This window comes from Peromyscus californicus, unplaced genomic scaffold, assembly GCF_007827085.1.
Source record: "Peromyscus californicus insignis strain IS unplaced genomic scaffold, ASM782708v3 Scaffold_16__1_contigs__length_79575227, whole genome shotgun sequence".
NCBI lineage: Eukaryota > Metazoa > Chordata > Mammalia > Rodentia > Cricetidae > Peromyscus > Peromyscus californicus.
The window spans coordinates 6,661,959-6,689,850 of record NW_026294458.1 but is presented as its reverse complement, the minus strand read 5'-3'; the positions used below and the strand labels follow the sequence as shown (position 1 = coordinate 6,689,850).

Below are 27,892 nucleotides of genomic sequence, written 5' to 3'. Positions count from 1 at the left end.
CATCCATGGCTAACTGGGGAAATGTGAAGGTTGGCTATGTTTGATAATAGTACAATAACACTGTATTTGAATGTGACAGTAGTGTTAGTGTGATCTTAGAGGTATATACTGAACTATATATGCATGAAATCACATGATTCTAGAATCTGCTTGAAACAATCAGAAGCAGAGGGAGTGGGCAGGACTGTATGACCAGAACAAGAGTGACGGTATTAATGCTGATGGAGGATTCTCACACGGTGTTCACTGAACCTCAGCCCTCACCTTTCTCTGAAATTTTCTATATTAAAAAAACACTTAGACAGAACCCCAGGTCAGCCCTCTGCCTGTAGACCATTCTCACTCCCTCAGTGCTTGCCCAGCCTAACCGCCACATCTCTCCTTGTCACCATATCCTGACCCACAACTCCTGCAAAAGCTCCCTGCTCCACCAGAGGACATGCCTGTTGCTAGAACCCCATGTCAGCCCTCCACCTGCAGACATCCTTCCCCCAGTGCTCGCCCAGCTCCCCTAGTGCTCCCCCAGCTCCCCAGTGCTCCCCAGCTCCCCAGTGCTCGCCCAGCTCCCCTAGTGCTCCCCCAGCTCCCCCAGTGCTCTCCCAGCTCCCCCAGTGCTCTCCCAGCTCCCCCAGTGCTCCCCCAGCCCCCCCAGTGCTCACCCTCCCCGCCAGTGCTCACCCAGCCCACACCCAACTGCCCTCCTCTCTTTGTCACCGTATCCTAGCCCCCAACTCCAGCAGAAAACACTTGGCTGGACCAGAGGCCACGCCAGCAGCCAGAACTCCAGCTCCCAGCTTGAGTGGAACCCCCTCCTGCTTAATCAGAGGCCACCCTGGTCATCAGAAGTCCAACCCCCAACTTGGGTGGAGACCCTCTACTCAACCACAAGCCACCTTGGCCAGAAGACCAAAGAGGAAACAGAAAACAAGGAACAAAACATCCATCCAACATAGATAAACTCAGAAATTGGCACCTAGACCTATGATCATCCCAAACCCAGATGCCTAGATGCCAGTGTAAGAACATCATCAACAACAACCAAGCAATGTGTCACCACCAGGGCCCAGCTGCCCTACTACAGCAAGCCCTGAATATTCCTACACAGCTGAAGCACAAGAAAATGACCCTAAAAAACTTGATGAAGATGATAGAGGTCCTAAAGGGGAAATCCAGGAAAACACAACCAAAAAATTGGAAGAAATGAATAAATCCTTTAAAGAAAGCCAAGAAAAACTCAACAAACAGATTAAGGAAACTAATAAAACTATTCAAGACTTGAAAATGGAAATAGAAGCAACAAAGAAAACACAAACTGAGGGAATTCTGGAAATGGAAAATACAGGTAAGCAAGCAGGAACTATAGACACAAGCATCACCAACAGAATACAAGAGCTGGAAGAGAGAACCTCGGGCGTTGAAGATAGGATAGAAGAAATAGATTCATTGATCAAAGAAGATGTTAAATCTAAAAAACTCCTGACACAAAACATCCAGGAAATCTGGGAAACTATGAAAAGGCCAAACCTAAGAATAATAGGAATAGAAGGAGATGAATCTCAGCTCAAAAGCCCAGAAAATGCATTCAACAAAATCACACAAGAAAATTTTCCTAACTTAAGAAGGACATGTCTATAAAGGTACAGGAAGCATGTAGGACACCAAATAGACTGGATCAGAAAAGAAAGTCCCCTTGCCACATAATAATCAAAACACTAAACATACAGAACAAAGAAAAAATATTAAAAGGTGCAAAGGTGGTGGCACACGCCTTTAATCCCAGCACTTGGGAGGCAGAGGCAGGTGGATCTCTGTGAGTTCGAGGCCAGCCTGGTCTTCAAAGCGAGATCCAGGAAAGGCGCAAAGCTACACAGAGAAACCCTGTTTCGAAAAGCCAAAAAAAAAAAAAAAAAAAAAAAAAAAAAAAAAAAAAAAAAAAAGCTGCAAAGGAAAAAGGCCAAGTAACATATAAAGGCAGACAAATCAGAATTATACCTGACTTCTCAATGGAGACTCTAAAAGCCAGAAAGACCTGGACAGATGTCCTGTAGACTCTAAGCAACCATGGATACCAGCCCAGATTACTACACCCAGCAAAACTTTTAATCATCACAGAATGAGAAAACAAGATAGTCCATGATAAAGTCAAATTTAAACAATATAAATGTGGTGGTATTGTGTTCCCCAAAATATTGTGTACCCTAATAAACTTATCTGGGGTCAGAGACAGAACAGCCACTAGATACAAAGGCTAGAAAATGGTGGCACTCACACCTTTAATCCTAACATTCCTGAGGCAGAAATCCATCTGTTCAAGGATACACCCAAGCATAGTGACTCATGCCTTTAATCCCAGAAAGCGAGCCTTTAATCCCAGGGAGTGATGGTAGAAAGCAGAAAGGTATATAAGGCGTGAGGACCAAAAACTACAAGCATTTGGCTGGTTAAGCATTTGGCTGGTTAAGCATTTGGCTGGTTAAGCTTTCAGGCTTTCGAGCAGCAGTTCAGCTGAGATTCGTTCTGGATGAGGACTCAGAGGATTCCAGTCTGAGGAAACAAGATCAGCTGAGAAGTTGACCAGGTGAGGTTAGCTGTGGCTTGTTCTGTCTCTCTGATCTTCCAGAGTTCACCCCAATAACTGGCCTCAGGTTTGATCTTATTAATAAGAACTTTTAAGACTCCTGCTACATATATATCCACAAATATGGTCCTATAGAAGGTACTAGAAGGAAAGCTCCAAAGCAGGAGGTTAACTATACCCATAAAAATACAGGAAATAATGTCACACCAGCATAACCCAAAGAAGGGAAAACACACACACACACACACACACACACACACACACACACACACACACTCTACCAACAACAACTACAACAAAATAGCAGTAATTAATAATCATTGGTCATTGATATCTCTCAATATCACTGGACTCAATTCCCCAATAAAAAGACACAAGCTAACAGAATGGATGTGAAAACAGGATCCATCCTTCTGCTGCATACAAGAAACACACCTCAGCATCAAAGATAGATGTTACCTTACAGTAAAGTGATAGAAAAAAATATTTTCCAAGAAAATTAGACCTAAGAAACAAGCTGCTGTAGCTGTTCTAATATCTAACAAAATAAACTTCAAACCAAAATTAATTAAAAGAGTCAGGGGGAAGACACTCATATTCATTAAAGGAAAAATCCACAAAGATGATCATTCAATTCTTAACATCCATGCCCCAAATGCAAGGGCACCCACGCTTGTAAAGAAAACATTACTAAAGCTTAAATCACTCATTGCCCCTCACACATTGATAGTGGAAGACTTCAATACTCTACTCTCACCAATGGACAGGTTATCCAGACAAAAACTAAACAGAGAAATACTGGAGCTAATAGATGTTATGAACAAAATGGACCTAATGAGTATCTGCAGAACATTTTACCCCCAAACAAAAGAATACATCCTCTCAGCACCCCATGGAACATTCTTCAAAACTGATCACATACTTGGTCACAAGGCAAGTCTCAATAAATAGAAGAAAATTGTAATACCCCCATGCATTGTAAGACCACCATGGATTAAAGCTGGATTTCAACAACACAAATAACAAGAAGCCTACAAACTCATGGAAACCGAATAACTTCCTACTGAATGACTACTGGGTCAAGGCAGAAATAAGAAGGAAATTAAAGACTTCCTAGAATTCAATGAAAATGAATGTATAATATACCCAAACTTACGAAACACTATGAAAGCAGTGCTAAGAGTTCATAGCACTAAGTGACCACATAAAGAAATTGAAGAGCTCTCACTCTAGTGACTTAACAGCACACTAGAACAACAACAACAAAAAAGCAAGCTCACCTAAGAGGAGTAGATAACAGGAAATAATCAAACTGAGGGCTGAAATCAATAAAATAAAAACAAAGAGAACAATTCAAAGAGTCAATGAAATAGAGTTGGTTTTTTTTGTTTTGTTTTGTTTTTTTAGAAAATCAACAAGACAAACCCTTATCTAAGCTAACTAAAAGGCAGAGAGAGATATCCAAATTAACAAAATCAGAAATGAAAAGGGAGACATAACAACAGACACCAAGGAAATCCCAAGAATTATAAAGTCATACTTTAAAAGCCTGTACTCCACAAAATTGGAAAATCTAGAAAAAATGGATAGTTTTCTCAATAGATACTACTTACTAAAGTTAAATAAAGATCAGTTAAACAATTTAAATAGATCTATAACCTCCAAGTAAATAGAAGTAGTCATTAAAAGTCTCTCAACCAAAAAGAGCCCAGGACCAGACAGTTTTAGCACAGAATTCTACCAGACTTTCAAAGAAGAGCTAATGCCAATAGCCCCTAAATTATTCCACAAAATAGAAACAGAGGAATATTGACAAATTCATTTTATGAGATTATTATCACCCTCATACCCAAACCACAGAAAGATTCAACAAATAGAGAATTACAGACCAATTTCCCTCATGAATATAGATGCAAAAATACTTGCAAATCCAAGAACACATCAAAAAGATCATCCACCATGATCAAGTAGGCTTCATCCTAGAGATGCAAGGATGGTTCAACATATAAAAATCAGCCATCATATAAACAAACTGAAAGAAAAAAACCCACATGATCATCTCATTAGATGCCAAAACAGTCTTTGACAAAATCCAACACTCCTTCAGTGATAAAGGTCTTGGAAAGATTGAGGATCAAAGGGACATACCTAACATAATATAGGCAATTTACAGTGAGCATATGGCCAACATCAAATTAAATGGAGAGAAATGTAAAGTGATTCCACTAAAATCAGAAACAAGACAAGACTGTTCACTCTCTCCATACCTATTCAATATAGTACTTAAAGTTCTAGCTAGATCAATAAGACAACTAAAGGAGATCTAGGGGACACAAATTGGAAAGAAAGAAGTCCTTTTTTAATTTGCACATAATATGATAATATACATAAGTGACCCCAAAAATTCTACCAAGGAACTCCTATAAACAGCTTTAGTGACATTTATTAACTAAAAAAAAAAAAAAAAATCAGTAGCCCTCCTATACACAAATGACAAACGAGATGAGAAAGAAATCAGGGAAACAACACTCTTCACAATAGCCACAAATAATATAAAATATCTTGGGTTAACTCTAACCAAGCAAGTGAAAGACTTGTATGATAAAAACGTCAAGTCTTTAAGAAAGAAATTGAAGCCAGGCAGTGGTGGCACAAGCTTTTAATCCCAGTACTTGGGAGGCAGAGCTAGGCAGATCTCTGTGAGTTCGAGGCCAGCCTGGTCTACAGGGCAAGATCCAGGACAGGCACAAAAACTACACAGAGAAACCCTGTCTTGAAAAACCAAAAAAAAAAAAAAAAAAAAAAAAAAAAAAAGAAGAAGAAGAAGAAGAAGAATTGAAAGAAAGAAATTGAAGAAGTATCAGAAGATGGAGAGTTCTCCCATGTTCACTGGTAGGATTAACATAGTAAAAATGTCCATCATACCAAAAGCAATATACAGTTTCAACAAAATCCTCATCAAAATTCCAACACAATTCTTTTCAGACCTTGAAAGGATAATACTCAACTTCATATGGAAAAAGAAAAAACCCAGGATAGCAAAAGCAATCCTGTAAAATAGAAGAACTTCCAGAGGTATCACCACCCTTGATTTCAAGCTGTCCTACAGAGCTGCAGTAATAAAAACTGCATGGTATTGGCATAAAAACAGACAGATTGATCAATGGAATTGAATCAAAGACCAGATACCTCTGGACACCTGATTTTTGATAAAGAAGCCAGAAATACACAATGGAAGAAAGAAAGCATCTTTAACAAATGGTGCTGGTTTAACTGGATGTCAGCCTGCAGAAAAAAAATTCAAATAGATTTGTATCTATCACCCTGCACAAAACTCAAGTCCAAGTGGATCAGCCAGATACACTGAACCTAACAGAAAAGAAAGTGGGGAATAGCCTTGAATGCATTGGCACAGGAGACAATTTCCTGAACAGAACACCAATAGCACAGGTACTAAGAACAACAATCAATCAATGGGATCTCATGAAACTGAAAAGCTTCTCTAAGGCAAAGGACATTGTCATTTGGACAAAGCAGCAGCCTACAGACTGGGAAAAGATTTTCACCAACTCCACATCTGACAGAGGGATAATATCCAAACAATATAAGGAACTCAAGAAACTAGACATCAAAAAACCAAATAATCCAATTAAAAATGGGGTACAGATATAAACACAGAATTCTGAATAGAAGAATCTCAAATGGCTGAGAAACACTTAAAGTAGTGTTCCACATCCTTAGCAATCAGGGAAATGCAAATCAAAACAACTGAGATTCCATCTTATACCTGTTAGAATGGCTAAGATAAAAAACACAAGTGGCAGCTCATGCTAGAGAGAATGTGGAGCAAGGGGAACACTCCTCTATTGCTGGTGGGAGTGCAAACTTGTGCAGCCACTACGGAAATCAATATGCCGCTTCCTAAGAAAATTGGGAATCAATCTACCTCAAGATAAAGCTATAGCATGGGCATATATCCAAAGGACACTCTGTTCTACCACAAGGGCACTCACTCAACTATGTTTGTAGCACCTTTATTCATAATAATCAGAAACTAGAAACAACCTAGATATCCTTCAACTGAAGAATAAAGAAAATGTGGTTCATTTACACAATGGAGCATTTACTCAGCTGTTAAAAACAATGACATCATGAAATTTGCAGGCAAATGGATGGAACTAGAAAAAGTCATCCTGAGTGAGGTAGCCCAGACCCAGAAAGACAAACATGGTATGTACTCACCTATAAGTGGATATTAGCTGTAAAGTAAAGGATAATCATGCTGCAATTCACAGACCCAGAGAGGCTAGATAACAAGGAAGGTCTCCCTGGGAAGGGATTTTGTGGGTGACTGGGGATGGGAACAAGAGGGATCAGGTGGTGTGTGTGTGTGTGGGGGAATGCAGGGAGAAAGTCCTGGGAGAGACAACTGGAATTGGGGGGTACTTGGGAGGTGATGTGGAAACATAGTGCTGTGGGAACTTCCTGGAATCTATGAGAGTGATCCTAGCAAAGACTCCTAGTAATGGGAGATACAGAGACTGAACCAGCCATCTTCTACAGCCAGGCAAGCCTTCTGGCAGTGGGACTGGGACAACCCAGCCACAAAACCTTCAACTTACAATCTGCCTGCAAGATGTGCTGGGGTAATGGTGTCACAGAATTTGTGGGAGCAGCCATCTCATGACTAACCCAATGAGAGGCCCATGCCACAAGAGAGAGCTAATTCTTGACACTGTCTGGATGGCCAGGATCTAAAGGCTGGATAACTCAGAGACTCAGGATAGAACCAAAGATGACTGGGGAAAAATTCAACGAAATGATTCCTAATGATGTTCTGCTATACTCATAGATCGGTGCCTAGCCCAATTGTCATCAGAGAGGTGTCAAACAGCAACCAATGGAAACCAATACAGAGACCCACAGCCAAACACTAGCAGGAGTCGGGGGAAACCCACAGAGGAAGGGAGGGAGGAAGGACTGTAGGAGCCAGAGGGGTCGAGGACACCAGGAGAACACCATCCACAGAATCAACTAAGCAGGGCTTATAGGGGCTCAGAGAAACTGAAGCAACAGTCACGGAGCCAGGATGGGCCTGAGATAGGTTCTCTGCATCTATGTTATGGATGTTTAGCTTGGTGTTCTTGTGGGACCCCAACAGTGGGAGTGGGGGAGATCCCTGACTCTTTTGACTGCTCTTGGGACCCTTTTTCTCCTACTGGGTTGCCTCGTCCAGCCTTGATATGGATATGAGGGTTTGTGCTTAGTGTTATTGTAACTTGTTATGCCATGTTTGGTTGATATCCTTGAGAGGCCTGCTCTTTTTTGAAGCGAAACTGAGGAAGAGTCAATCTGGGGGAGAGGGAAAGGGGAGACAACTGGGAATAGTGGAGGGAGAGGAAATCATGGTTGAGATGTAATGTATGAGAGAAGAAAAAACATCTGTAAGTGGTGCCCAATGTGGGGCATGAACCCATGACCCTGAGATTAAGAGTCTCATGCTCTACCGACTGAGTTAGTTGGCGGGACCTGGAGAGAAAACTCCAGCTACATGTATATTTTAAAAAAACAACAAGTTTTTTCCCCTTTCTATTTGAAAAAGTCAGTCTGAGCACCACTGACATGAAGGATCTGACACATCCTCCTTGGTAACTATCAATAAACACAATGCCTAAGACTCAAAGCCCTCCTAACTGTTGGAAATAATTTGATATTTCACTTTTAACTTTAGCCAGAGCAGAAAAGAAATCTGCTACATTTGCACCAAAATTAGCACTTAAGACCTGCATCCTGAACACCTCCAGCCTGTGGGAGAGTTTAAGCTCAGCAAATGATCAAGCTGCCAGTTTGGGTTTGGCGGAGCTAACCTTTGGCATACTTCTCTTGGTAAAGTTTAACTTTTGTTGACTAGTCTTACTAACTGAATTTTGACTTTTGCTACATAAGTTATTTCTTTGCTGCTTCTTGAATTCCCAAGAGAGGCAGATATAAGATGAGCTCTGTAAGAGCTGTGAAAAGCTTGCCAGAGGCTCCAGAGGCCAGGAAAGTTATCCTGGGATAGTTCTTCAAGACTACACACTCTGCTGCCTAGCTCTTATTGTGCTTATATGTATATATTTGAGACAGGGTCTCACTACGCAGCCTTGGCTGGCTGCTGTGGATGATTGATTGATAAATAAAACACTGATTGGCCAGTAGCCAGGCAGGAAGTATAGGCGGGACTAGCAGAGAGGAGAATTGAGAGAACAGGGAGACAGAGAGGAGGAGATGCCAGCCTGCCATCCAGAGAGCATCATGTAAAGGCAACAGGAACACATGGCAGGTGACACATGGATTAACAAAAATGGGCTGAGTATAAGAGTAAGAGCTAGACAATGGGTAGGCCTGAGCTAATGGCCGAGCAGTTTAAATAATATAAGAGTCAGTGTGTTTATTTTATAAGTGGGCTCTGGGACTGCCGGGAATTGGCGGGATCTGGAGAGAAAACCTCTAGCTACAGCTGGCCTTGAACTCACTGTGTAGAGCAGGCTTTCCTTGACTTCAGAGATCCACCACAGGCGTGTGCCACCATCCCCAGCATCTGAAGGTGTTTTTGAAACGGACTTTGAAGTGCTGCAAAACCTAACCTAACTCTTCTGGTGAGCAAAGAGCTCGAGTATGAGGGGTGAGCGGAGAAACGGAAACACATTCTACCAAGATTGAGACTTATTAGAACTCAAGGGAAAGAAAGGAAGGAAGGGGAAAGAGGAAAGGGAGGAAGAAAGAACGGAGTGATTTCCTGGTATGAAGGCATAGGCCTTTAATCCCAGCTCCTGGGAGGCAGAGGCAGGCCAATCTCTGGGGATTCAGGGCTTCCTGGCCTACATAGTGAGTTCCAGTATGGTCAGGGCTACAGAGAGAAACCTTAAAATAAATGACATAAAATAAAATAAAATGGGAAAGAATAGGGAGGCAGGGAAGGGAGGAAGGATGTCCTATAGTTATGGAGTTCCAGCCTCACATAGGGGAAGATCAGGTGTTGAGTATCTTTTCTTAAGAAAAAAAATGATCAGGATGAGTCAACGGCTTTCTGCTTAGAGAAACCCAGGATCCCTGGCAGACAGAACAATCCTGAGACCTTGGTAGACCTCTCTCTTCCCAATGGCCAAGGTCTCAGATGCCATTCCCAACTTCCATACGGGTGCTGTGACCTGGGTAGATCCTAGGATACACTGTCACTGCTAGTGAAGAGACAGAGAAACCTCCCAGTGCCCAGATGCATCTCCAGTGTATAAGGAATGACGCAGGAACCATGGTCTTTCTCAGGGAAGAAGCTGAGGCCCTAGGCAGGTGAGCACTTACATTCTAGCTTATCCTGAGGTCTCCCCGTCTCCAGCAGGGACAAATAACACACGACGTCCTTCAGGTACACCACGGGAGCATCTGAGCTTGAAGACAGAGCATCAGGATCTTCCCACAGGGTTAGAGCCTCTAGGGCTTTAGGCATTGCTTGTGTCTCAGCCATTTTTGATTCTGAAAGACAGATGGGGGGGGGCATCCAAGGACCTCCACGTTAGTAAACATTAACCCTCCTTACGGTCCCATCCTCTTCACGGTTGAGGTGAGAATACTCTACAGGTGTCTTAAAAATGTAATTACTGCATATTATGTAGTGTGGCCATAGACATCCAGGCTGTAGTTATTTTCTAAGAATGACTTCAATTTTGATCCATTTAGGAGTCTATTTCCTTGCAGAAAGTTTATCCATTCTCTGAATTTTCAGGAAAGAAAACAGTGAATCCTGGTGATAACCAGATAAATTATCACTTAACATACCGCTCTAAATACTTAATTTGCAGAAGTAATTGTAGATGGGGTTTCACCACATTTATGCCCTTTCTTAGTGGGGAGCTGAGGAAGGCTTGAGTGAATGTGATGCCCTCCGTGGATATATGCTGTTGACTGACTTGAACCAGTCAAGGACCAATGCCTCAGACTCATGGGAGTGCAAAGCCTTCCCCAGATGAGGCTCAGCGAGATGGCAAAGCCTTCCTCTGGTTCACATATGGATGTTGATAGTGTGTGCAGAAAACGTTCACTGTGGTCCCCCCACTGTATTTACCTCTTGAAGATTGCCCCCTACAGTGAGTATGTCCACTGAGTTAGTGAAACCTGTCTCCTTGTTCAGCTGGTGTAATGAACCCACCCCCTTGATCAGCTGGTGGGCAATGACCCCGCCTCTTTGTTCAACTGCATCTAATAAACACTTTGCTAAGCTTCCAGGGTGCTGCAGCTTCTCCGTCAGAGCCTGGACCGCCGAATCCCAGCTTTTCTGCATCCCTGTGGCTGTCATTCCTTCTTGCCCTCACTGTCCCAGGTAGGTCAGTCCCTAGAGCCATGCAAGGATGTGGTAGCTCATAATTTTCATCTGCAAATATACTTAATGACAAACGAAGAGATTGCTATCCAAAAGAAAAACCCTACTGACAATCATCCCATTTCAGAAACTGGGAAACTTTAACTATTTGGTAAGAAAATGCACAAAGTGACTTGCTGTATGCTCCATGAGGAAAAAGCACCCCCCCTCCCCCGCAACCACACACACTGTCTCCTAGTTCAGAAATACAAAATTTATTGTCAATAAGGACATTGGGAGTTTTAGTTCACTATGTGAATTCTATTTTCTGAGGTACTTTGTTCTTTCTCTCCTCAGCTTTGGCTGCTTTCATACCCATGAGGACTCTTTTCATAACCAGTACGATGTACACCACACGGACACGACTGACCCATGGGCTACACAGAACACTGCCGGTGGGCAAGCCAATGGAGGCACCATGATGCCAATAAGCAGTGTGTGCTGCCGACATGGACAGAGGCGGAGGCAGCCTCAATTGAGATCGCAATGCCTGCTGGGGAAGGCAGGATTACCTCATACTATTCGAGAACCAAAGAGCCACATAATAGGAGAAAGCGCCAGGACAGCGGAGCTGAGAGAGAAGGCCCGCCCAGTCCTGCCTCGTGGGCTGCCAGTTACAAAGGAGTGAGCTGTCATTCAGACTGACGGCAGCGAGATGAGAGGTCCCTGTGTGTTACAGAGGGCCCGTGAAGAGACCCCGATGGAGCCTACAAAACACAGAAAGGAAGACAGAAAGATCGAAGAGAGGAAGCTTCACTCAGAAGTCTCACAGGGCCAGAGGTTTAAAGGTAATTTTCTATAGGACAAGACACTGGAGCTGAAAGAAAGTATGGCCTCTATTAAGGGCAGAAAGCCTCAGAGGTGAGCAGTAGAGATAAAAATAGTGTGAAGGAGGTAACAACAGAAGTAGTGAGTTGGGGGCATTGAGATGAAATTACTTATGCAACCAAACTATTAAAATCATCCCTGGAAGAAATGCCATGGAAATTCATCACAACAATGTGGTAAACAAATGAGAACATGGTCCTTTGTACTACAGAGTCCCTAAGGCCACAAGCCATTGCTGTGTGCTCAGGTTACTCATCCATTAAAACACCCGCCATGACTTCCACTTTGTCTTTAACTCAGAGCAACACAGGACCAGACGTATTGTCCCACCCGACTCAACTAGTACCTGGTCAGAAGATATGGAGCAAATGTTCAGAGGACGTTATATTTCAAATAGGGCCTGGAGAAAATGGGAGCCAAGAGAGAGGTGAGATGCCCCCTAGCATCTTAGCATTTGGAAGGAGTTTCCAAGTTGTACCAGAAGAGGGAGGGGCACTCTGGCAGATCCTGGCATTCTCCGTGAGTTGAGGACAAGGTGGGAGCCTGGAGTGGAGGTTGAGGAGCCACACAGACAGAAACACAGAGACACCTACAAGGCTCCTTTATTGCGGGTGGAGTCACCTTCAGTTCTACAGCTGAGTGGGGATTGTCCCTCCCTGGGGAGGAAACTGCCTGAGGCTGGGCAATGGGGGTGGTCATGGTTGGGATGGGGGTAGGGGAAGAAGCAGGACCAGAGGGACAAACTCTGGGATGGAAAGAAAAGTCCCATTGATGAGAATAAGCATCCACATGTTATGAGAATCCACATGTTCCCAATAGAGGACCCAAAAGAACTCTGCCTCAGCAGTGAGGCAGCATCAGCTCTGGATGTTCAATGGTATGTGAACACTTGTGACTATTTCCAGGTAATCTCATTTTACCCTAAAACAGCATAAGGATATTTGCTGAAATGCAAAAACAGCCTGTACTCAGCATTAAAGAAGAGCTGATAAGGGTTCTATACAAATTCTCCCAGAAAACTTAAGGGATAAGAATCCTGCCTAACCCGTTTAAAAAGAGCGGCCTTGCTGCAAGGCCCAAACCAAAGACATCATAAGAGGGTGCGTGTCAGCAGGCTTCACGGACAGGGATGCAGACGCTGCACAGTGTTAACTTAATATTCTAAGTAGAAGTTAGCAGAGACTTAAATGAAGGGACACTGTGTCAAAGGATTAGACCCAGGGCATTAAGATACCAGTGTTTTCTGATCATGAGTTCAGCAGATTTCTAAGATGAAATAGCAAAGATCAGTCATAAACTAAAAAACCACATTGAATTGTATTTCATGAAAATTAAGAAACTTTGGAGATAGGGTTAAGAGCATTTCTTGCTCCTGCAGAGGACTCAGGTTCAATTCCCAGCACCCACAAATGGTGACTCACAACCACCACTACTCCAGTTGTAGATCTGATGCCCTCTTCTGACCTCCATAGGCACCAGGCATGAACGTGGTGCACACACATACATGCAGGCAAAACATCCATACACACACAATTCACATAAAGTAAAATAAATAATTCTTTTTTTTTTTGTTTTGTTTTGTTTGGTTTTTCGAGACAGGGTTTCTCCGTGTAGCCTTGGTTGTCCTAGAACTCTCATTTTAGATCAGGCTGGCTTTAAACTCACAGAGCCAATACTTCTTTTAAAAATTAAGAAATTTTTGTCTTCCAAAGACCCTGTTAGGGGCATGGGAGAGGATCAGTGGGTAATAGAAAAGATTTGAACGTTTCTGTAAAGGATGATTCACAGACGACCATTGGTCTACTGAGCACACGGCGGGACGTCACCGGGCAAACGCAAACCCAGGCAGTGAGAGGCCACCCTCCGTGTATTAGAGGAATGAGAAATGCAGAGGCCGACAAGGACCGAGCAGCAGGGGCCTTTGGGCAGCCAGGCGGGTAAAGGGCCCAATGGTCCTGGAAAAGAGCTTGGCAATTTCCTAGAAACGGAAATGTGCACAGCGCCACCAGTTACATTATATCTGCTATGTGCCTGCTACATTATATCTGGTATCCCATTCCAAGGTGTTTGCCCAAGGGGAGTGAAAGTTCTCCCGACAAAGGCTTATAAAAGAATACTTACAACAAGTTTTCTTTTTTTGTAATAAAACCCAAATGGAAGCTGTACAAAAATCCCTGTCTCAAGAAATGGAATAATTACGGAAACCCTGTTAGTATACTAATTAACAACCAAAATATGTTGACAATTAATATACACAAATGGTTAAATATCAAAATGATTATGCCTCCTAACAAAAGAAGTAAGAGCTAAGAAAGGAAATATTGCATGATGCTGTTCACAGAGAGTCCAGATGGTGCAGCGACCTTCCTGGTAACAGAAGGCAGATCACAGAGTGCTTGAAGGCAGATCACAGAGTGCTTGGAGTGGGCAGGGCTGGAGAAAAGACCCACCAAGAAATCTTTCATAGATGGAGGATGTGCTCATTCTCTTGGTGTGCTGCTGGCTTCTACAGATGCACGCATACCTCAAAAGTTTTCAATTTTATAATACAAACGTGTATAGTTTATTTTCTGCCAACTACAGTTCAACTGAGCTGTGTAAGAATATTACTTTTTCCTGAAGATGGTCCAGTCACTCGAGTTCTGGGTGGATCATGAGTTCTAGTTCATAACCAGGTTTAGTTTACTCCTGCATTACTGTCCTTCCTTCTCATGCTCTTACATATGAAATACCCAAACCTCCAGTCATCAAAATACATCTCCCGGTGACTGAAGACAAATGGCCTCTTCTGTACCACATCAGCTCTCATCCAGTGCCCGGCTGTAAGCCCCTTCCCTGAAGGTGGGGTGTGCCTGCCCATTCTGCCTTTGCACATAGTCTCTGCAGTACTTGTTGACTTCCAGCGGGGCAGTGTGGCAGAGTGGAGAGTTTGGGGACTCTAGCTCTGGGTTTGCACTAAATGGAGTGTGACTTGCTCAGGTGGGCTTATTCGCCAGGCTCAACCTATTTCTGTTTAAACCCATTAAAAGAGGTCATTACATTAAAACTGAGGTTCACCCCAAGTCTTAAATGACAGGGATGTTTGTAATGATAATGTTAAGTGAAAAACAAATCTAACTCCAAAATTAAATATGGTTTGATCCCAATTATGTAAGAAACCTATTGAAAAAAAACTACAAGATCATACACATTTAACTGTAAGTATGATTGGGTTCAATTTTCTCTTTTAAAGATAAAATTTGTTAAAGAGCAGTTCAGGGTTATAGCAAAACTAGTAAAGGTACAGAGATTTCATTCACACATGCTGTGGTCCCCCAGGTACGTAGCTACCTTCACAATCAACATGCCACAGAGAGTTCTGTATTTGTCATAACTGGTGGCCCTACATTGGCGCGTCACTGTCACACACAGCCTGCAGCCCACAGCAGTGGTCACATGGGGACTGTGTGTCCCGTGGGTGTGAACAAGGATTTGGACACACGTCCATCATTGTAATGTTGTGCAGAGGAATCTCGTCACCCTGCAGTTCCTCTGGGCTTGGCTGTTCGTCTCTTTGTCCTGGACTCAGACAACCACCAATCTTCATTATCTTTATTGTTTGTTGTTTCTTTGGGGGGCTTAGGGGTTACTCTTCAAATTGTCTACAGTGTGAGTATACTTTTATAACTGGAAAGACTGAAAAAGCAGGGTATTTCCTTCAGATATTCAATACTGTGGGTGGCTGAAAAATCTCAACAGGTTAAGAAACGAAGTAAAACCCCAAGGACCCAAATTCTTCCTTTTCCTATTGTGAGCTGACATGTCAGTGACTCTGGAGGGCTTTGGGTCAGTACGTGCACTCTGTGAAAGACCCTTTCTTCTGCCCTGCTCTGGGAAGGAATGCCTTGAGGTGGGCTGTGCTACATCTGAGCATAGGAAGGTATGATTGGTGGAGGCCATGTCAGTCAGAATCTAGCATCTTCCGGTGTCTACAGGAAAAGGCTGACATTTTTCCAGAGATGGCCAGATCACAAATGAGTACAGGACTTGCCTCATGTAGGAAGGGGCTCCCTGTGAAGCCTTTTTCTAGTCCTAATTCTTTTTTCTTTTTGTAAACAGGGGCATTAATCCATCTATTGAAGGAAACCTATCAGAAAATGGATTATTTCTTAAATCCCCAGTTTAAAAAAATATGAAAAAAATGAAATATCTCCCCGGGCCCCAACTCAGATAATTGCCTTTTCATGATTTAACCCACACGGCTTGGTGTTTTTCTTCACCATAAGCAGACAAAACGGTGTATGACAAATCACTTCTCCAGGAGGAAGTCTGTGGAAGTTTCTCTTGGAGGCTCAGAATGATAGAGCCACTGTGAGTGAGCAGGGCCATATCCACCTGTCCTCAAATGTCTCACGACCTCCCCTCTGTGATTTCTTCGATGCTTTCTCCTCAGCCACCAACACAAACGCTGTTCACGTCATTTTGGGCCTTAAGACATGAAATGCAATCGAAGGTTTCTCTGGAAGTTCCAAGTGCCTGGGTGAGAATTTGGGGCTGGAAGTTTAAAAACTTGCCCTTTCCTCCCTGTGGGAGAAGGTTTTCTGTCAGAATTTGATCTGCTACTCCATATGAGATGTAGGACTAATTTCACCAGAGGCCCTGGACTAGTGGAGTTAGTTGAAGAGGTGCTGGCAGGAGAGAGTGAGCCAACGACCTTGAAAAGTCTTCTCCTCCAGCTATCACCAAAGGCATCGGGAAGGCCCGGGTTCCCTTCATCCTTGCTTTCTGGAGCTCCACAAGCTGCCTCGATAGCCTTCTCTTTCCAAAGCATGTTCTGAGTTCCATGTAGTGTTAATTTTCTCTTCTCCCTCTCTCTGGTCTCTCACCCTCTCCCTCTCCCTCTTTCCTATTCCTCTCACTCTCTCCTACCTCTTAAAAGAGATTTACTTTTATTATTTTCAGTTATGTATAGTGTGTGTGTGTCTGTATGTGGATATGCGCTCATGAGTATGTGTGTCCGATCTGGCCTCTGATCCCCTGGAGCCAGGTTACAGCCACCAGATATGGGTGGTGGAAGTGAACTCAGGTCCTCTAGAAGAGCAGCAAGTGCTCTTAACAGCTGAGCCATCTCGGTGGTCCCTTGCTTTTCTTTTTAGGTGAAATCTCCATGTGGCTTAGTCTGGCCTTGAACTCATGGACTCAAGTGATCTTCTCACCTCTGCTTCCTGGGAAGTTGGACTTCCAGCATCTATTTTATTACACACACACACACACACACACACACACACACACACACACACACACACACATATACACCATGGCATCCAGCTCCATAGTGAATTTAAAAACAACGACAAACCCCAACTAACTAACTTACCAATCCTGCCAAACACTGCAAGCCCCATAATGCTTCTAGTGTCCCTCTTGGGAAAGAAAAAGAAAAAGCTCAGGATTACAGCTAGTGTCCAGTTGAAGAGGCTCTCATGCCAGGTCTCTCCTGAAATTGTTTCTGTTCTCTTGTAGCTGTGGTTCCTCTCACCTACTTCACCTGACACATGTTAAAAATAGGATGGGACTGCATTCTTTACCCTCAGTGCTCATCCCAAGAGCTGGAGTTCACCTTTGTGTGTGTGTAAATGGTTTCAACAATAGGATCCTGTGCATAGATCCTTGGAGGGAATGCCTCTCTGAGTCTTTGTGTTTGAAACCTAAGAGCAAAGTGCATAGTCCACAAGTGACTTCCTGTCAGAACAGGACGCCAAGGAGACCCGTCAAGCCTGCCAGGAGACTGAGACTCAAGGAATAGTCTGGCTGACTGTAATGAGCTAAGGGGAGAATGTTCATCTAGAGTGTGGTACAACACTAACTGCTGATATTATTGAACATTTACTATGGGCCAGGCACTATTCTAAGCCTTTGGATAGTTGCTAACCCATTCAACCCACATAACAATACTCATTATCATCTCGCTTTACAGAGGGGACAGCAAAACACAGACATTGCTCAAACAGGCCCACAGCTATCTTCTAGGTACTGTCAGCTGGGAATGAGGTCCACATTCTTAACCAACATGTTCTATTGCCTTCAGTTCAGATGGGGAGGGACAAGGACATGTTCATTGGACATGAAAACCAATGTCAAGGATGGAGAGTGTTGCCCCCTCCAGTACCTGGGTTTGTCAAGAGCACACAGAAATGGCTTCTCACTTATAAACGTGTCAGGAAAGAATCCAGATCGGCTGCACCAGAGGTGGGTCAATGGACCACAGGTGCTGCAGCAGCTCCACCAGGGACTAACTAAAATGGCACCTTTGAAAGGAGCAGACCGCCTGGCTCCTTGGCTTCCTCACTCTGGGCAGAAAGAGAGCAGAGATTCGAGGTTGCACAAGTCTGGATTGAATCCCCAGCCCCACAACGGTCTCCTTGGCTCCATTGTGTGAAGCAGTGTAAATTCGAAGGTCAGAAGGAAATGAAATAAGCAGGTACCTAGAAAACAGATCTTTAAAACGGATTTTTTGCTGGCTTCTTTTGGCAATTACTAGAAACTCTGCAACTTGTTCAAAAATGACACGGATATTTCTGTTTTAAAATTAAAATTTAATTCAATTTTATGTGTGTGGATGTTTTTTTCTGCACATATATCTGTGTACCGTTTGCATGCCTGGTGCCTACGGAGGCAAGAAGAGGGCATCAGGCAGTCACAGACTATCGTGAACTACTACTCGGGTGCTGGGATTCCAACCCGAGTCCTTTGCAAGAGCAGCTAGTGCTCTTAACTGCTGGGTCATCTCTCCAGCCCCTCATGAGCGTTGTTTGTTGGCCCATCAGGACATACGCTTACACACTTGCTCTACTCACTCCAGTTGTCTATTGGTAGAATGTGGAATCAGGTACGCTTCGGCCTGAGAGCCAGATCTTGGCACACCGACTCCCATCTACTCCCACACCTCCTGTGAAGGCTCCTCCTCATCCCTTGCACAAAACTTATCAGAAGTAAATATCTGGTAACCTGTCCCAAGCCTTGACCTCCTCTGTTCTAGACAAGGGAGGTAAGAACCTTTAATGAGCCTTAGAATCCATCAGTTATATGGATAAATAACCCAGCTGGCCAACTAGTTCCTTCTCCACCCCTGTGGTGGTTTGGCTAGGACTGGCCCCCATAGACTCACAGGGAGTGGCACTATTAGGAGGTGTGGCCTTGTTGGAGGAAGTGTGCCATTGTAGGGGCAGGCTTTGAGGTTTCATATGCTCAAGCTATGCTCAGTGTGGGACACAGTCTCCTTCTGCTGCCTGTGGATCAAGATATAGAACTCTCAGCTCCTTCTTCAGTATCATGTCTGCTTGCATGCTGCCATGCTTCTCTGTGGTGATATTTTATTTGTGCTGAAATGTGATATTTTATTTGTATGTTAATAAATAAAGTTTGCCCAGAGATCAGAGGTCATAGCAAGCCATAAACAGAAGTCAGGCAGTGGTAGCACACGCCCTTAATCTGATCACATGGCAGTCAGAGTCTCTGGGTGTTCAAGGGCACAGTCAAGCATGGTGACATGAGCCTTTAATCCCAGTACCAACCATAGAGACTAGAGGTCTGTATAGACAGGCAGTGATGAGGAAGTGATGTGGCTGGGATTAGAGCCAATGAGAAGGCAGAACAGGAAGACAATAAAGGCGCAGGTTAGACAGGAAGAAGCTCTCTCTTGGGAAGCTACAGCGAGGTGGTAAGCTAAGGTTTGTTGGTGGCTATCGCTCTGATCTCTATGGCTTGCACCTCTGTATTTGGCTCTGTGTTTCTTATTTAATAAGACTGTTTAGAAATTCGTCTACACTTCTCACCATGATGATAATGGGCTGAACCTCTGAACTGTAAGCCAGCCCAATGAAATGTTTTCCTTTATAAGAGTTGTCATGGTCATGGTGTCTCTTCGCAGCAAGAGAAACCCTACTAAGACATCCCCCAAATCTCATGTCCAGTGTCTTACCAGTGTCTGGAGCGCAGGCCTCATCTGCTTTGGCAGCATTATCCGCATTATAATCTAGGGAACAAAAAGAAGATGTAAAGGCCAGTCCACGCCCTCCGGACCCTTCGAGGGGCATGCAGCGAACTTCCTGTGGGCTCTGGTTCATGTAGGTTATGTTTGTGTTCTACAATTATTATCAGCTTGGCTCCTGCTCTCTGAAACTCCAGTAAGACAGTGGCCATGACTTCCTTTCCTCTGACAGTCCCTGGTTAGTTCTAGCTGGGATGTGTGCTGAATGTCTCTAATCATGGACTAAAGCCCTCTTGGAAGGCTCTTATTTTTCTACCACGTGTTAGTTTGTGTCCCCTCTTGCCCCATCCTATCCTCTGACCCTGAGTGACAGACTCACCCCCTTTTTATTCCTCTTGCTGAAGGACTCACCAGATACATGTTCCTGTGAGGGTCTAGAAAGAGAGGAGTCCCTGGCTCTCGGTCTCCCTCCCACTTCCTCCTTACAGAAGTTACTGTGCTCAGGTTCCCCTCTAGTGTGCTGCCTGTGCCTGTGGCCAGGGGTTACAGCTGATCGGCATCCTCCCATCTTGGGAAAAGCTGGTCCTTGTACCTGAGATATTGGGTTCACTACTGCTGGCCCCCTCCTTTGGGTGGTCAGGTGTCTCCTGTCTGGGCTTCTGGCTGAAGGCCAGGAAGAGGTGTGTGCTCAGTGGCTGGGGAAGGTCCACCTCCAGGTATGCCCTCATGAACAGCTTGAAGACGTCATAGCTAATGGGCTGAGAAGGGCAAGAAGAGAGAAGTCAATAGAGGGAAGGGACAGGATGGAGAAGGAAAGGGGGCAGGCGATGGCAGGAGAGACAGGTGAAGCAGAAGTGACGGAGGTGAAGGGTTTGGTGGTGGCAGGAATGAAAAGGCCAGGAGGAGACAGAGAATCAGGGGGAAAGGGGATGGGACACAGACAGAAAACACAGTGGCTGACCATCAGGCACAGAGTAGGCTTTTGTAGTAAGGTATAGTTTCGCCTAAATTTGGACTAAAAGTAGGGGTGATTGATATACTCTCCAAGGCTCAGAGACTTCTGTGAAAGAAGGGGTAGATAGATTGTGAGTGACAGATGTTGGGATGGACCCGGATGGACCCAAGTGAAACAATGCTTTCCCTACATTACAGGATGGCTACGCTCATTTACTCAGCCGTTGTGGTTGCCTGCACAAGGTCTGCATAGGCTCAAGCCAGTTAACATTACACCATGGAAAGGAGATGGGCTTATGCCTCCTCACTGCTAGCTGAGGAGCTATGGGCAGTTGTTGACTTGTGGGAAAGAGTCAGGTTTCATCAAGGGTGTGGTCCCTGGTAGGTCTACCAGGCTTCAGTGGACGGGCCTACACACATGCGTATGTGGGCAGCAAAGCCAGACTCTGGGTCTGTCAACCAGAAGAGGTCACTTATGTTGGAACGGTGTGAGAGGAGTAGGTGGTGAATACGATTGAAACACATTATGTGTAAGTATGAAATTATCAAAGGATTCAAGGCAGCATGTACAAAAAGTGGGATTCATGGTGAGCTCTAGAGATCTGCCTTTGTCCAGGCTCATGTGAAGGTCATGGATCTACGGAGCTGGACTCAGTCACTGCTCTGAAATTCTGGTGATAATGAAGAAGGATGCAGAAGAAAATAGTATGGAAAGAAAGGTTCTTTTGTGATTATCATGATTTCTCTGATTCTTGAGTCCAGATCTCAGAAAGTAGGAGAGATTGGGGAAGAAGGAACAGGCTCCCTCCCACAATGCTTTCATAATGTTCATCTTCTCTAGCCAGCTCCTAAGATGAACGGAAATTGTGTGTGTTTGGCTCAGCCATATCTCAAAACATGCCATTGTGAAGGCTTTAGGCATCAAGGAAAGCAGGAAGCTAAGGACAGAAGGGAGAACCAAGGGGTATGCCAAAAACTAGACCCTGTCCCTGTTGTGTTTTTCTCGATACCACCTGGCATCTGGTCCCAGGCTTTGAGCATCCATTGCCAGAAAGAGCTGCCGCCCTCAGCAAACGTCCACTAACAATAACAACAACAGTTCGCGGTGAGTCATCTCTGGCGTGTGCTTTCATGGTGTTGGAGCCTCATCAAATCACAGACGCTCCTGGCAACCATGTGAAGAAGCGCCGCCCCAAGAGCTGCTGTGCTGACCTCCGTGAATAGTAACAACCAGGAGAATAGAATCCTTTTCGGGAAACCTACTCGGTGCTCTCTGGAAAATGCTGATAGCATTTAACCCCTTTCATGTTCTGGGGGTTTGGCAAGCCTTCCCAGAGTCAGGAGCCGACTTGAATGTGTAGAGTCAGGTGTGAGCTCCATTGGGAACTCAGAACCAATCTCCGCTAAGTCCTGGGCTTGTCCTAGGGATCTCTTTTGCAGCGTGGAAGAAGCCTGATGCAACTGGACACAGACCGTTTATACTCATTTATTTATTTAATTTCCAGATGAAAAGGACCCAGCACACGGCTGATTGACATTTACAGTGACATCCCTCCTGCGCTCTGTGCCCCTTTTCTGTCCCAAGTCTCTGCTTCTCTGCTGTCTCTCTCTGTCTCTACAGTATCATTACCTCAGACTGTCCCTTCTGCTCTTTTCCAGCACACAATGACAGAGTCATTTCATCCCCTTTCCGATGTCACCCATCTACTGCCACCCTTGCTTCTGCCCTCAGTGCCTGTGATGGCATCTTGCTTGTCTTCTACCTGCAAGCACATGCCAAGGGAATCCTTCCCTTCCCCTTAATTTCTCTAGAGACCCCACTGGCCTTCCTTTCTCCTTGAACTCCACGTTATTTGAGTTCCTGCCTCTTGCCTGGGAACCTGCTTCCCTGGAGGTCTCAAGTGCAGTTGTCTCTTCGTTCAGGTTCTCAGCTCAGCTCTCTGAGGAATTTGACCCTTCTTGAAGCTACTTTGCACACTGAGGTTTTATTTTGATGCTCCTCATTCCCTATTTTGGTTCAACTGAGTCTTTGCTAATGATGTTTCTGTTCATTCTTTTATTTCAAAAGCTCCTTTGCATTATCCTTTCATACTATTTTAACTGACAAGTGCTGCTTTAAACTACAGTTTTAAGCTGGCACCAAATGGAAACGATCAGAATGAAATGTTGCTGAAAAAGAAGGTATGAAAAAGAAAGTTTAGCGGCAGGCCATGGAGGGGCACCCCTTTAACCCCAGCACTTGGGAGGCAGACACAGCTGATCTTGGATTTGAAGCCAGCCTGGTGTATGTAGTGAGTTCCAAGACAGCCAGGGCTATGTAGGGAGACCTTGTCACAAAACACAACACAACACAACAAAAGGTCTAGCTAAACAAATTCTAATAGGATGTGGTGGGAAACAACCAACCACCACCACCAACAGAACTAAAGGTGACTGGAGAAGATCCGGCTGAGAAGTGTCAAGCCACCAGTGTGAAGTCCCCAAAAGCAGGCGTCTCGTGTCTAGAAGAGCAGCGGGCTGGGCTGCTTGTGTCTGAGTAAATCTCTCTATATTTGTTTACTTGTTATTAGCATGTAAAAATTAGGTTTCACTCATTATGACATTTTTCTTTCTTTTGTTTTCCTTCCTTCCTTCCTTTTTTTTTTTTGAGACAGGGTTTCTCTGTGGCCCTGACTGTCCTGGAACTTGCTTAGTAGACCAGGCTGGCCTCGAACTCAGATCTGCCTGCCTCTGCCTCTGGAGTGCTGGGATTGAAGGTGTGTGCCACCATACCTGGCTTTTTTCAAATGAAATTAGCTTTTATTGTTTTTCTTTGCTCCTGTTCTCCCCTCATCCCCCATCCTTCCTCTGTGCACTCCCACCCCTCCCTCCTCTCTGCTCTCATGTCACGTGACTCCTTTCACTTTCCTCTACGCTCTTTCTCAATACCTCTTGTCCTCCCCTCATGGTCTCTGATCTGGTTTCATAGTCTATAACCAATCTATAATCCCTTATTTCCACACACACAGAGACACTAAAGTTTGGATCTGAATATGAGAGAGACCATGTGATATTTGTCTTTGTGAGTTTGGGTCACTTCACATAATGTAATATTTTCCAGATCCATCCACTTTCCTATAGATTTCATAATGTCATTTTTCTTTGTAGCCAAGTAAAATTCTATTGTGCATATACACCATGTTTTCATTATCCATTCTTTTGTTGATGGATATCTAGGCTAGTTCTATTCTCTGGCTGTTATGAATAGTGTAACAATAAGAAGCAGAGGCGTGGAAGTCCCTTGGTGTTAGATATGGAGTCCTTTGGGGATACATGCAGGAGTGGCATGGTCAGGCCACCCAACCAAATCCCCGCCCTGGTCTCAGGCATGTGATGCTCTTTCAACTTCAGGGCTACCTTCCACAATGATTAGTGCCGGCCCAGAAGACCTCTAAGCTTCTCAGGCATCCTCCTTAGTTAGGTCCTAATCCTGACTTCCATTTCTGCTAACGCCAATGCCAATATTCCAAACTCAGCTTTGACCTCTCAGTGACCCGGAACTGGTTCTTGTCACTTCATTCTGCAGGACTGGTTCTTTTACAGCACCTGACACACCTAGACCCTTTCTAAGTCCATTTCCCCTTGTGCCTTCACCAGACTCTGACTTCAGTTTCACATGTTTTTAGCCAGACCATTGCAATGCCTCTATTTCTTAGTTTTTTTAAAAAAGATTTATTTTATATTTTGTGCATGAGTGTTTTATCTGCATGTACACATGTGCATCACATGCATGCCTGGTATGTATGGAGGTTATAAGAAGGCATCAGATCTCCTAGAACTGGAGCTATAAGTTACAGATGGCTGGGAAGCACCATGTGGAAACTGGGGATAAAACCTGGGTCCTCTGTAAGAGCAACAAGCCTCTAAACTGCTGACCACCCCTCCAGGCCCTGCAATGCCTCTTGAAGGCATCCCTGCTCCCACTTCCCTCTGGTGCTCCTCCCATCTGCAATACCCAGCCATGTCAGGCTGATTTTTCCAAAGCACAACTGTGAGAAGATTGATTTCCTACTTAAAAAAATTTCCATGGCTTCTAATTGCCCATGGGAGAATTGAGAGCCGCGGATGCATGACTGATCTCCTGTATTATATGAGATAACAGGCATACAGAAACTCGGAGGAACCCAAGGGGGTATAGATAGAAGCTTAAATATGTATTAATATAGAAATAATGTTCCTACAGTCCAGTTAGTCATCATGGGTACTGATGCGCTTTCTGGGACCTTTGGGATTCAGAATCTTCTCTGTAATTCCACTCTGGCCTGCCTAGATGTGGAGTCACTTCAAACTCTCAGTCAGCCCATCTGCCATTTTCTCTTGTTATCTGTTAGGTGAAACTACACATCCTGTCCCCACAGTCCCCTTGTTCTTTCCTGAGCAAGCTCACAACCCACTTCTTTCTTTTCTTTCCTTTTTCTTTTTCTTTTCTCTTCTTTTCTTTCCTTCTTTCCTTCTCTCTCTCTCTCTCTCTCTCTCTCTCTCTCTCTCTCTCTCTCTCTCTCTCTCTCTCTCTCTCTCTCTCTTTCTTTTTTGAGACAGGGTTTCTCTGTGTAGTTTTGGTGCCTGTCCTAGATCTTACTCTGTAGACCAGGCTGGCCTTGAACTCACAGAGATCCGCCTGGCTCTGCCTCCCGAGTGCTGGGGTTAAAGGCGTGTGCCACCACCACCCAGCTCCCACTTCTTTCTTTAACTGCTAAAATTCTAATGCTGCTTTAAAGCTGAATCCAGGTGTCATATCTGCCTGAAACCCATCGGGATTTCCTGCACCCAGATTTCTTTAATTTGCACTCTGGTTCCTGCCTCCTGAAACTCACAGATGCTGTTCTGGATTAACACAGCTAGTTGCTACACTTTCTCAGTCTAGATTCAGAGCTCTTGGATGATAATCAGAATGCCTCATTTCATTTTTGTCTCCTGAACCATTCACCAAAATATTTCCTGATAGACATTTGAGTAGATATTGGCTTCCCAATTGGTACATCAAAGGTATGGCCTGCTGTAGTGCTGGCCACCAGTGGCCCATTCTCTGAGTCAGGCATAGACTCAGTGTTCAGTATATACAGGTAAAGGTATTGAAATGACTGTAATACATGATCAGCAGTGCTGAATGCCACAGGATGAGAACAGGATGTGAGATCTTAGAAAGTAATGATGACCAAATTAATGCCTACTCATTCATGATTCAACTCCAGCATCCTCTGGGAAATGGCCTAGAGTCAACACAGAACATTCAAATCAGAAAATCCCTCAGAGGATCTGGATCTTCTTATGCCACTGATGCTCAGGACATTTGGTCACTTGTCCTAGCCCCGAAGCTGGATCTTTGGATACCTTGTCTGTTACTGTTTCTACCTCAGGTCCCTAGGCTAGTACAGTGCTCCCAGCCATTCCCTCTGAGCACCACAAGTTCAGTGAGCAGGAGAGACTGACGTGTGTCCCTCTGAAAGTGATATATAGGTTAGACGGTTCCTTACAAACACTGTCTGAGAACAGTGACTGCTTACCAAGTGTTAAGTGAGTGACTGGGTAAGCAGGGCTTGAGTAGTATGGCCACCAGCCATTAGGAGGCACACTGGGAAGGACCCATCACCTTCCTCATTACTCATGTGCTCTCCGGAGCTGCAAATCCATGAAGCAACCTGCCAGGCAATTGCTGTTGCTGCAGCCTGTTTTAAGAGGGCCTGTAAATTCTGCTCCAGGTCTAAAAGGGAGGAGAGAAGCTGAAGAAACTACTGTGCCCCGTCATGAGGCAACGGTGCAAGGTAGGAAGGCCTATTACTCACGTCTTAAAGCCTGCTCAAGGTCACCACGCATGCTGCCCAGCTAGAAGCTATGCCCAGTGTGTCTGAGCACCACTAAGCCACCCCCCCTTTTTTGGGGGGGGCTCTGGTGGGCTTTGCCCACTCTCTAGCAGTCACCACTCTTCATCTTTCCAGAGGATCACGCAGTGATGGAGGCAAGGGCATGTTCATCACAGCCAGACCTGCCCCTCTGCAAATTTCCATTCCCACTCCAGTTTCTCCAGCAACCCGTCCCCGCCCGCAGCTCCCTCCTTTCTCACTAAGACATTTTAGCAACGGGAAGCCATCAAGCACAAGAGAAATGAAACCCTTGTTGCTTCTAACCTCATGCCATGGCATCACACCTACCAGAAGTCAGACGTGCTGGGTGAGAGAATGATAGGAGGCAAAGCTCCCCCGGGATGCAGCAGGGCCAGGCATACAAAGAGAGGGGCCCAACCCCGAGGGGTGTGAGGGCGGCTGCACACTCATGATAGACAAGCTCCCTGCTTCTGAAAGCTCCTCTTGGCCTTCACATCAGTGGTGGCCCTGACCAAATTATTCCCCTCCCACACATCAGCTCCCAGGCAGACAGGCTGATTACCAGCCCCCGCCAGCCTTTGTTCCCTGTTTTTGGAGTTGGAGGTGGGAGGTTTGGGGCAGTGAGTTCTTTGCTGCTCTGCATGGCTTCTCTTTGGGAATGCTCTTTGAAGTGGTGTGTTCTCTCCTGTTCTGCCAACCCCCCCCCCCCCCCCCCCCCCCCCCACCGCCTGCTCTTACTCCCAGTGATTGGTGTTTTATCCCAAGCCCTTTTCTGCTGATTCGTTCCTGGGAGCCAGTGGAGAGGGCCTTGGCTCAGGTTTGTTGAGTGAAAGGCAATGTGGATTAGTAAATGGCAGCCTCTTCCATATTAGTTTTGTTGAGCTGCTACTTTTCTCCAGTAAGTCTCTGTAAAATGACCCAGGAGCATGGAAAAGGGAGGAGAGGATAAGGCATTGTGGGAAGGGATATAGACGGGAAGAACTAACATGTCCTATAAAATATTCAATATTTTGCAAAATTCTTTTTCTTTTAATTCACTCACCTACTATCCTCAAACTTTTAATATTCTCATTAGCTTCAGTCCACAGATGAGGGGATTAAGACTCAATGAAATATTATACAAACTCACATTGCAGGGAGAGGGCAGAGATTAGCGGCTAGCCTCAAACCATGTGATTCAAGGACTGAGACTCAAACTTGACCCTGGCAGTAATAGGGAATTCCTGAAGGGAGACACTATGCTTCATGATCTCTGGCTCCTCCGAAGAGCCCAGCACAGTGCCTGCATACCTAAGAAATATTACATG

At 44.7% G+C, this 27,892-nt stretch overlaps 2 protein-coding genes across 56 annotated transcripts in view; one reads left to right on the top strand and one right to left on the bottom strand.

Annotated features, from left to right (window-relative positions):
• Positions 1–19,557, top strand: part of LOC128111813 (uncharacterized) — a 111,473-nt gene extending 91,916 nt beyond the window's left edge. For 35 of the 47 annotated variants that reach the window (XR_008218715.1, XR_008218753.1, XR_008218744.1 and 32 more), the window contains 2 exons: positions 10,834–10,934; positions 11,271–19,557. The gene's annotated coding sequence lies outside the window, so the exon portion shown is untranslated. The remainder of the gene's footprint in view (positions 1–10,833; positions 10,935–11,270) is intronic. The other 12 variants (XR_008218756.1, XR_008218737.1, XR_008218720.1 and 9 more) reach the window with 8 other exon arrangements.
• Dgkg (diacylglycerol kinase gamma) overlaps positions 1–27,892 on the bottom strand; it is a 226,611-nt gene that overhangs the window by 143,107 nt on the left and 55,612 nt on the right. For 7 of the 9 annotated variants that reach the window (XM_052740211.1, XM_052740206.1, XM_052740203.1 and 4 more), the window contains exons 4-6: positions 20,363–20,528; positions 19,762–19,815; positions 9,920–10,090 (exon numbers count right to left, since the gene is read on the bottom strand). In XM_052740211.1, coding sequence (XP_052596171.1) covers positions 9,920–10,090; positions 19,762–19,815; positions 20,363–20,528 — 391 coding nt within the window. Of the gene's footprint in view, positions 1–9,919; positions 10,091–19,761; positions 19,816–20,362; positions 20,529–26,912; positions 27,039–27,892 lie in introns of those variants that run through there. The other 2 variants (XM_052740209.1, XM_052740208.1) reach the window with 2 other exon arrangements.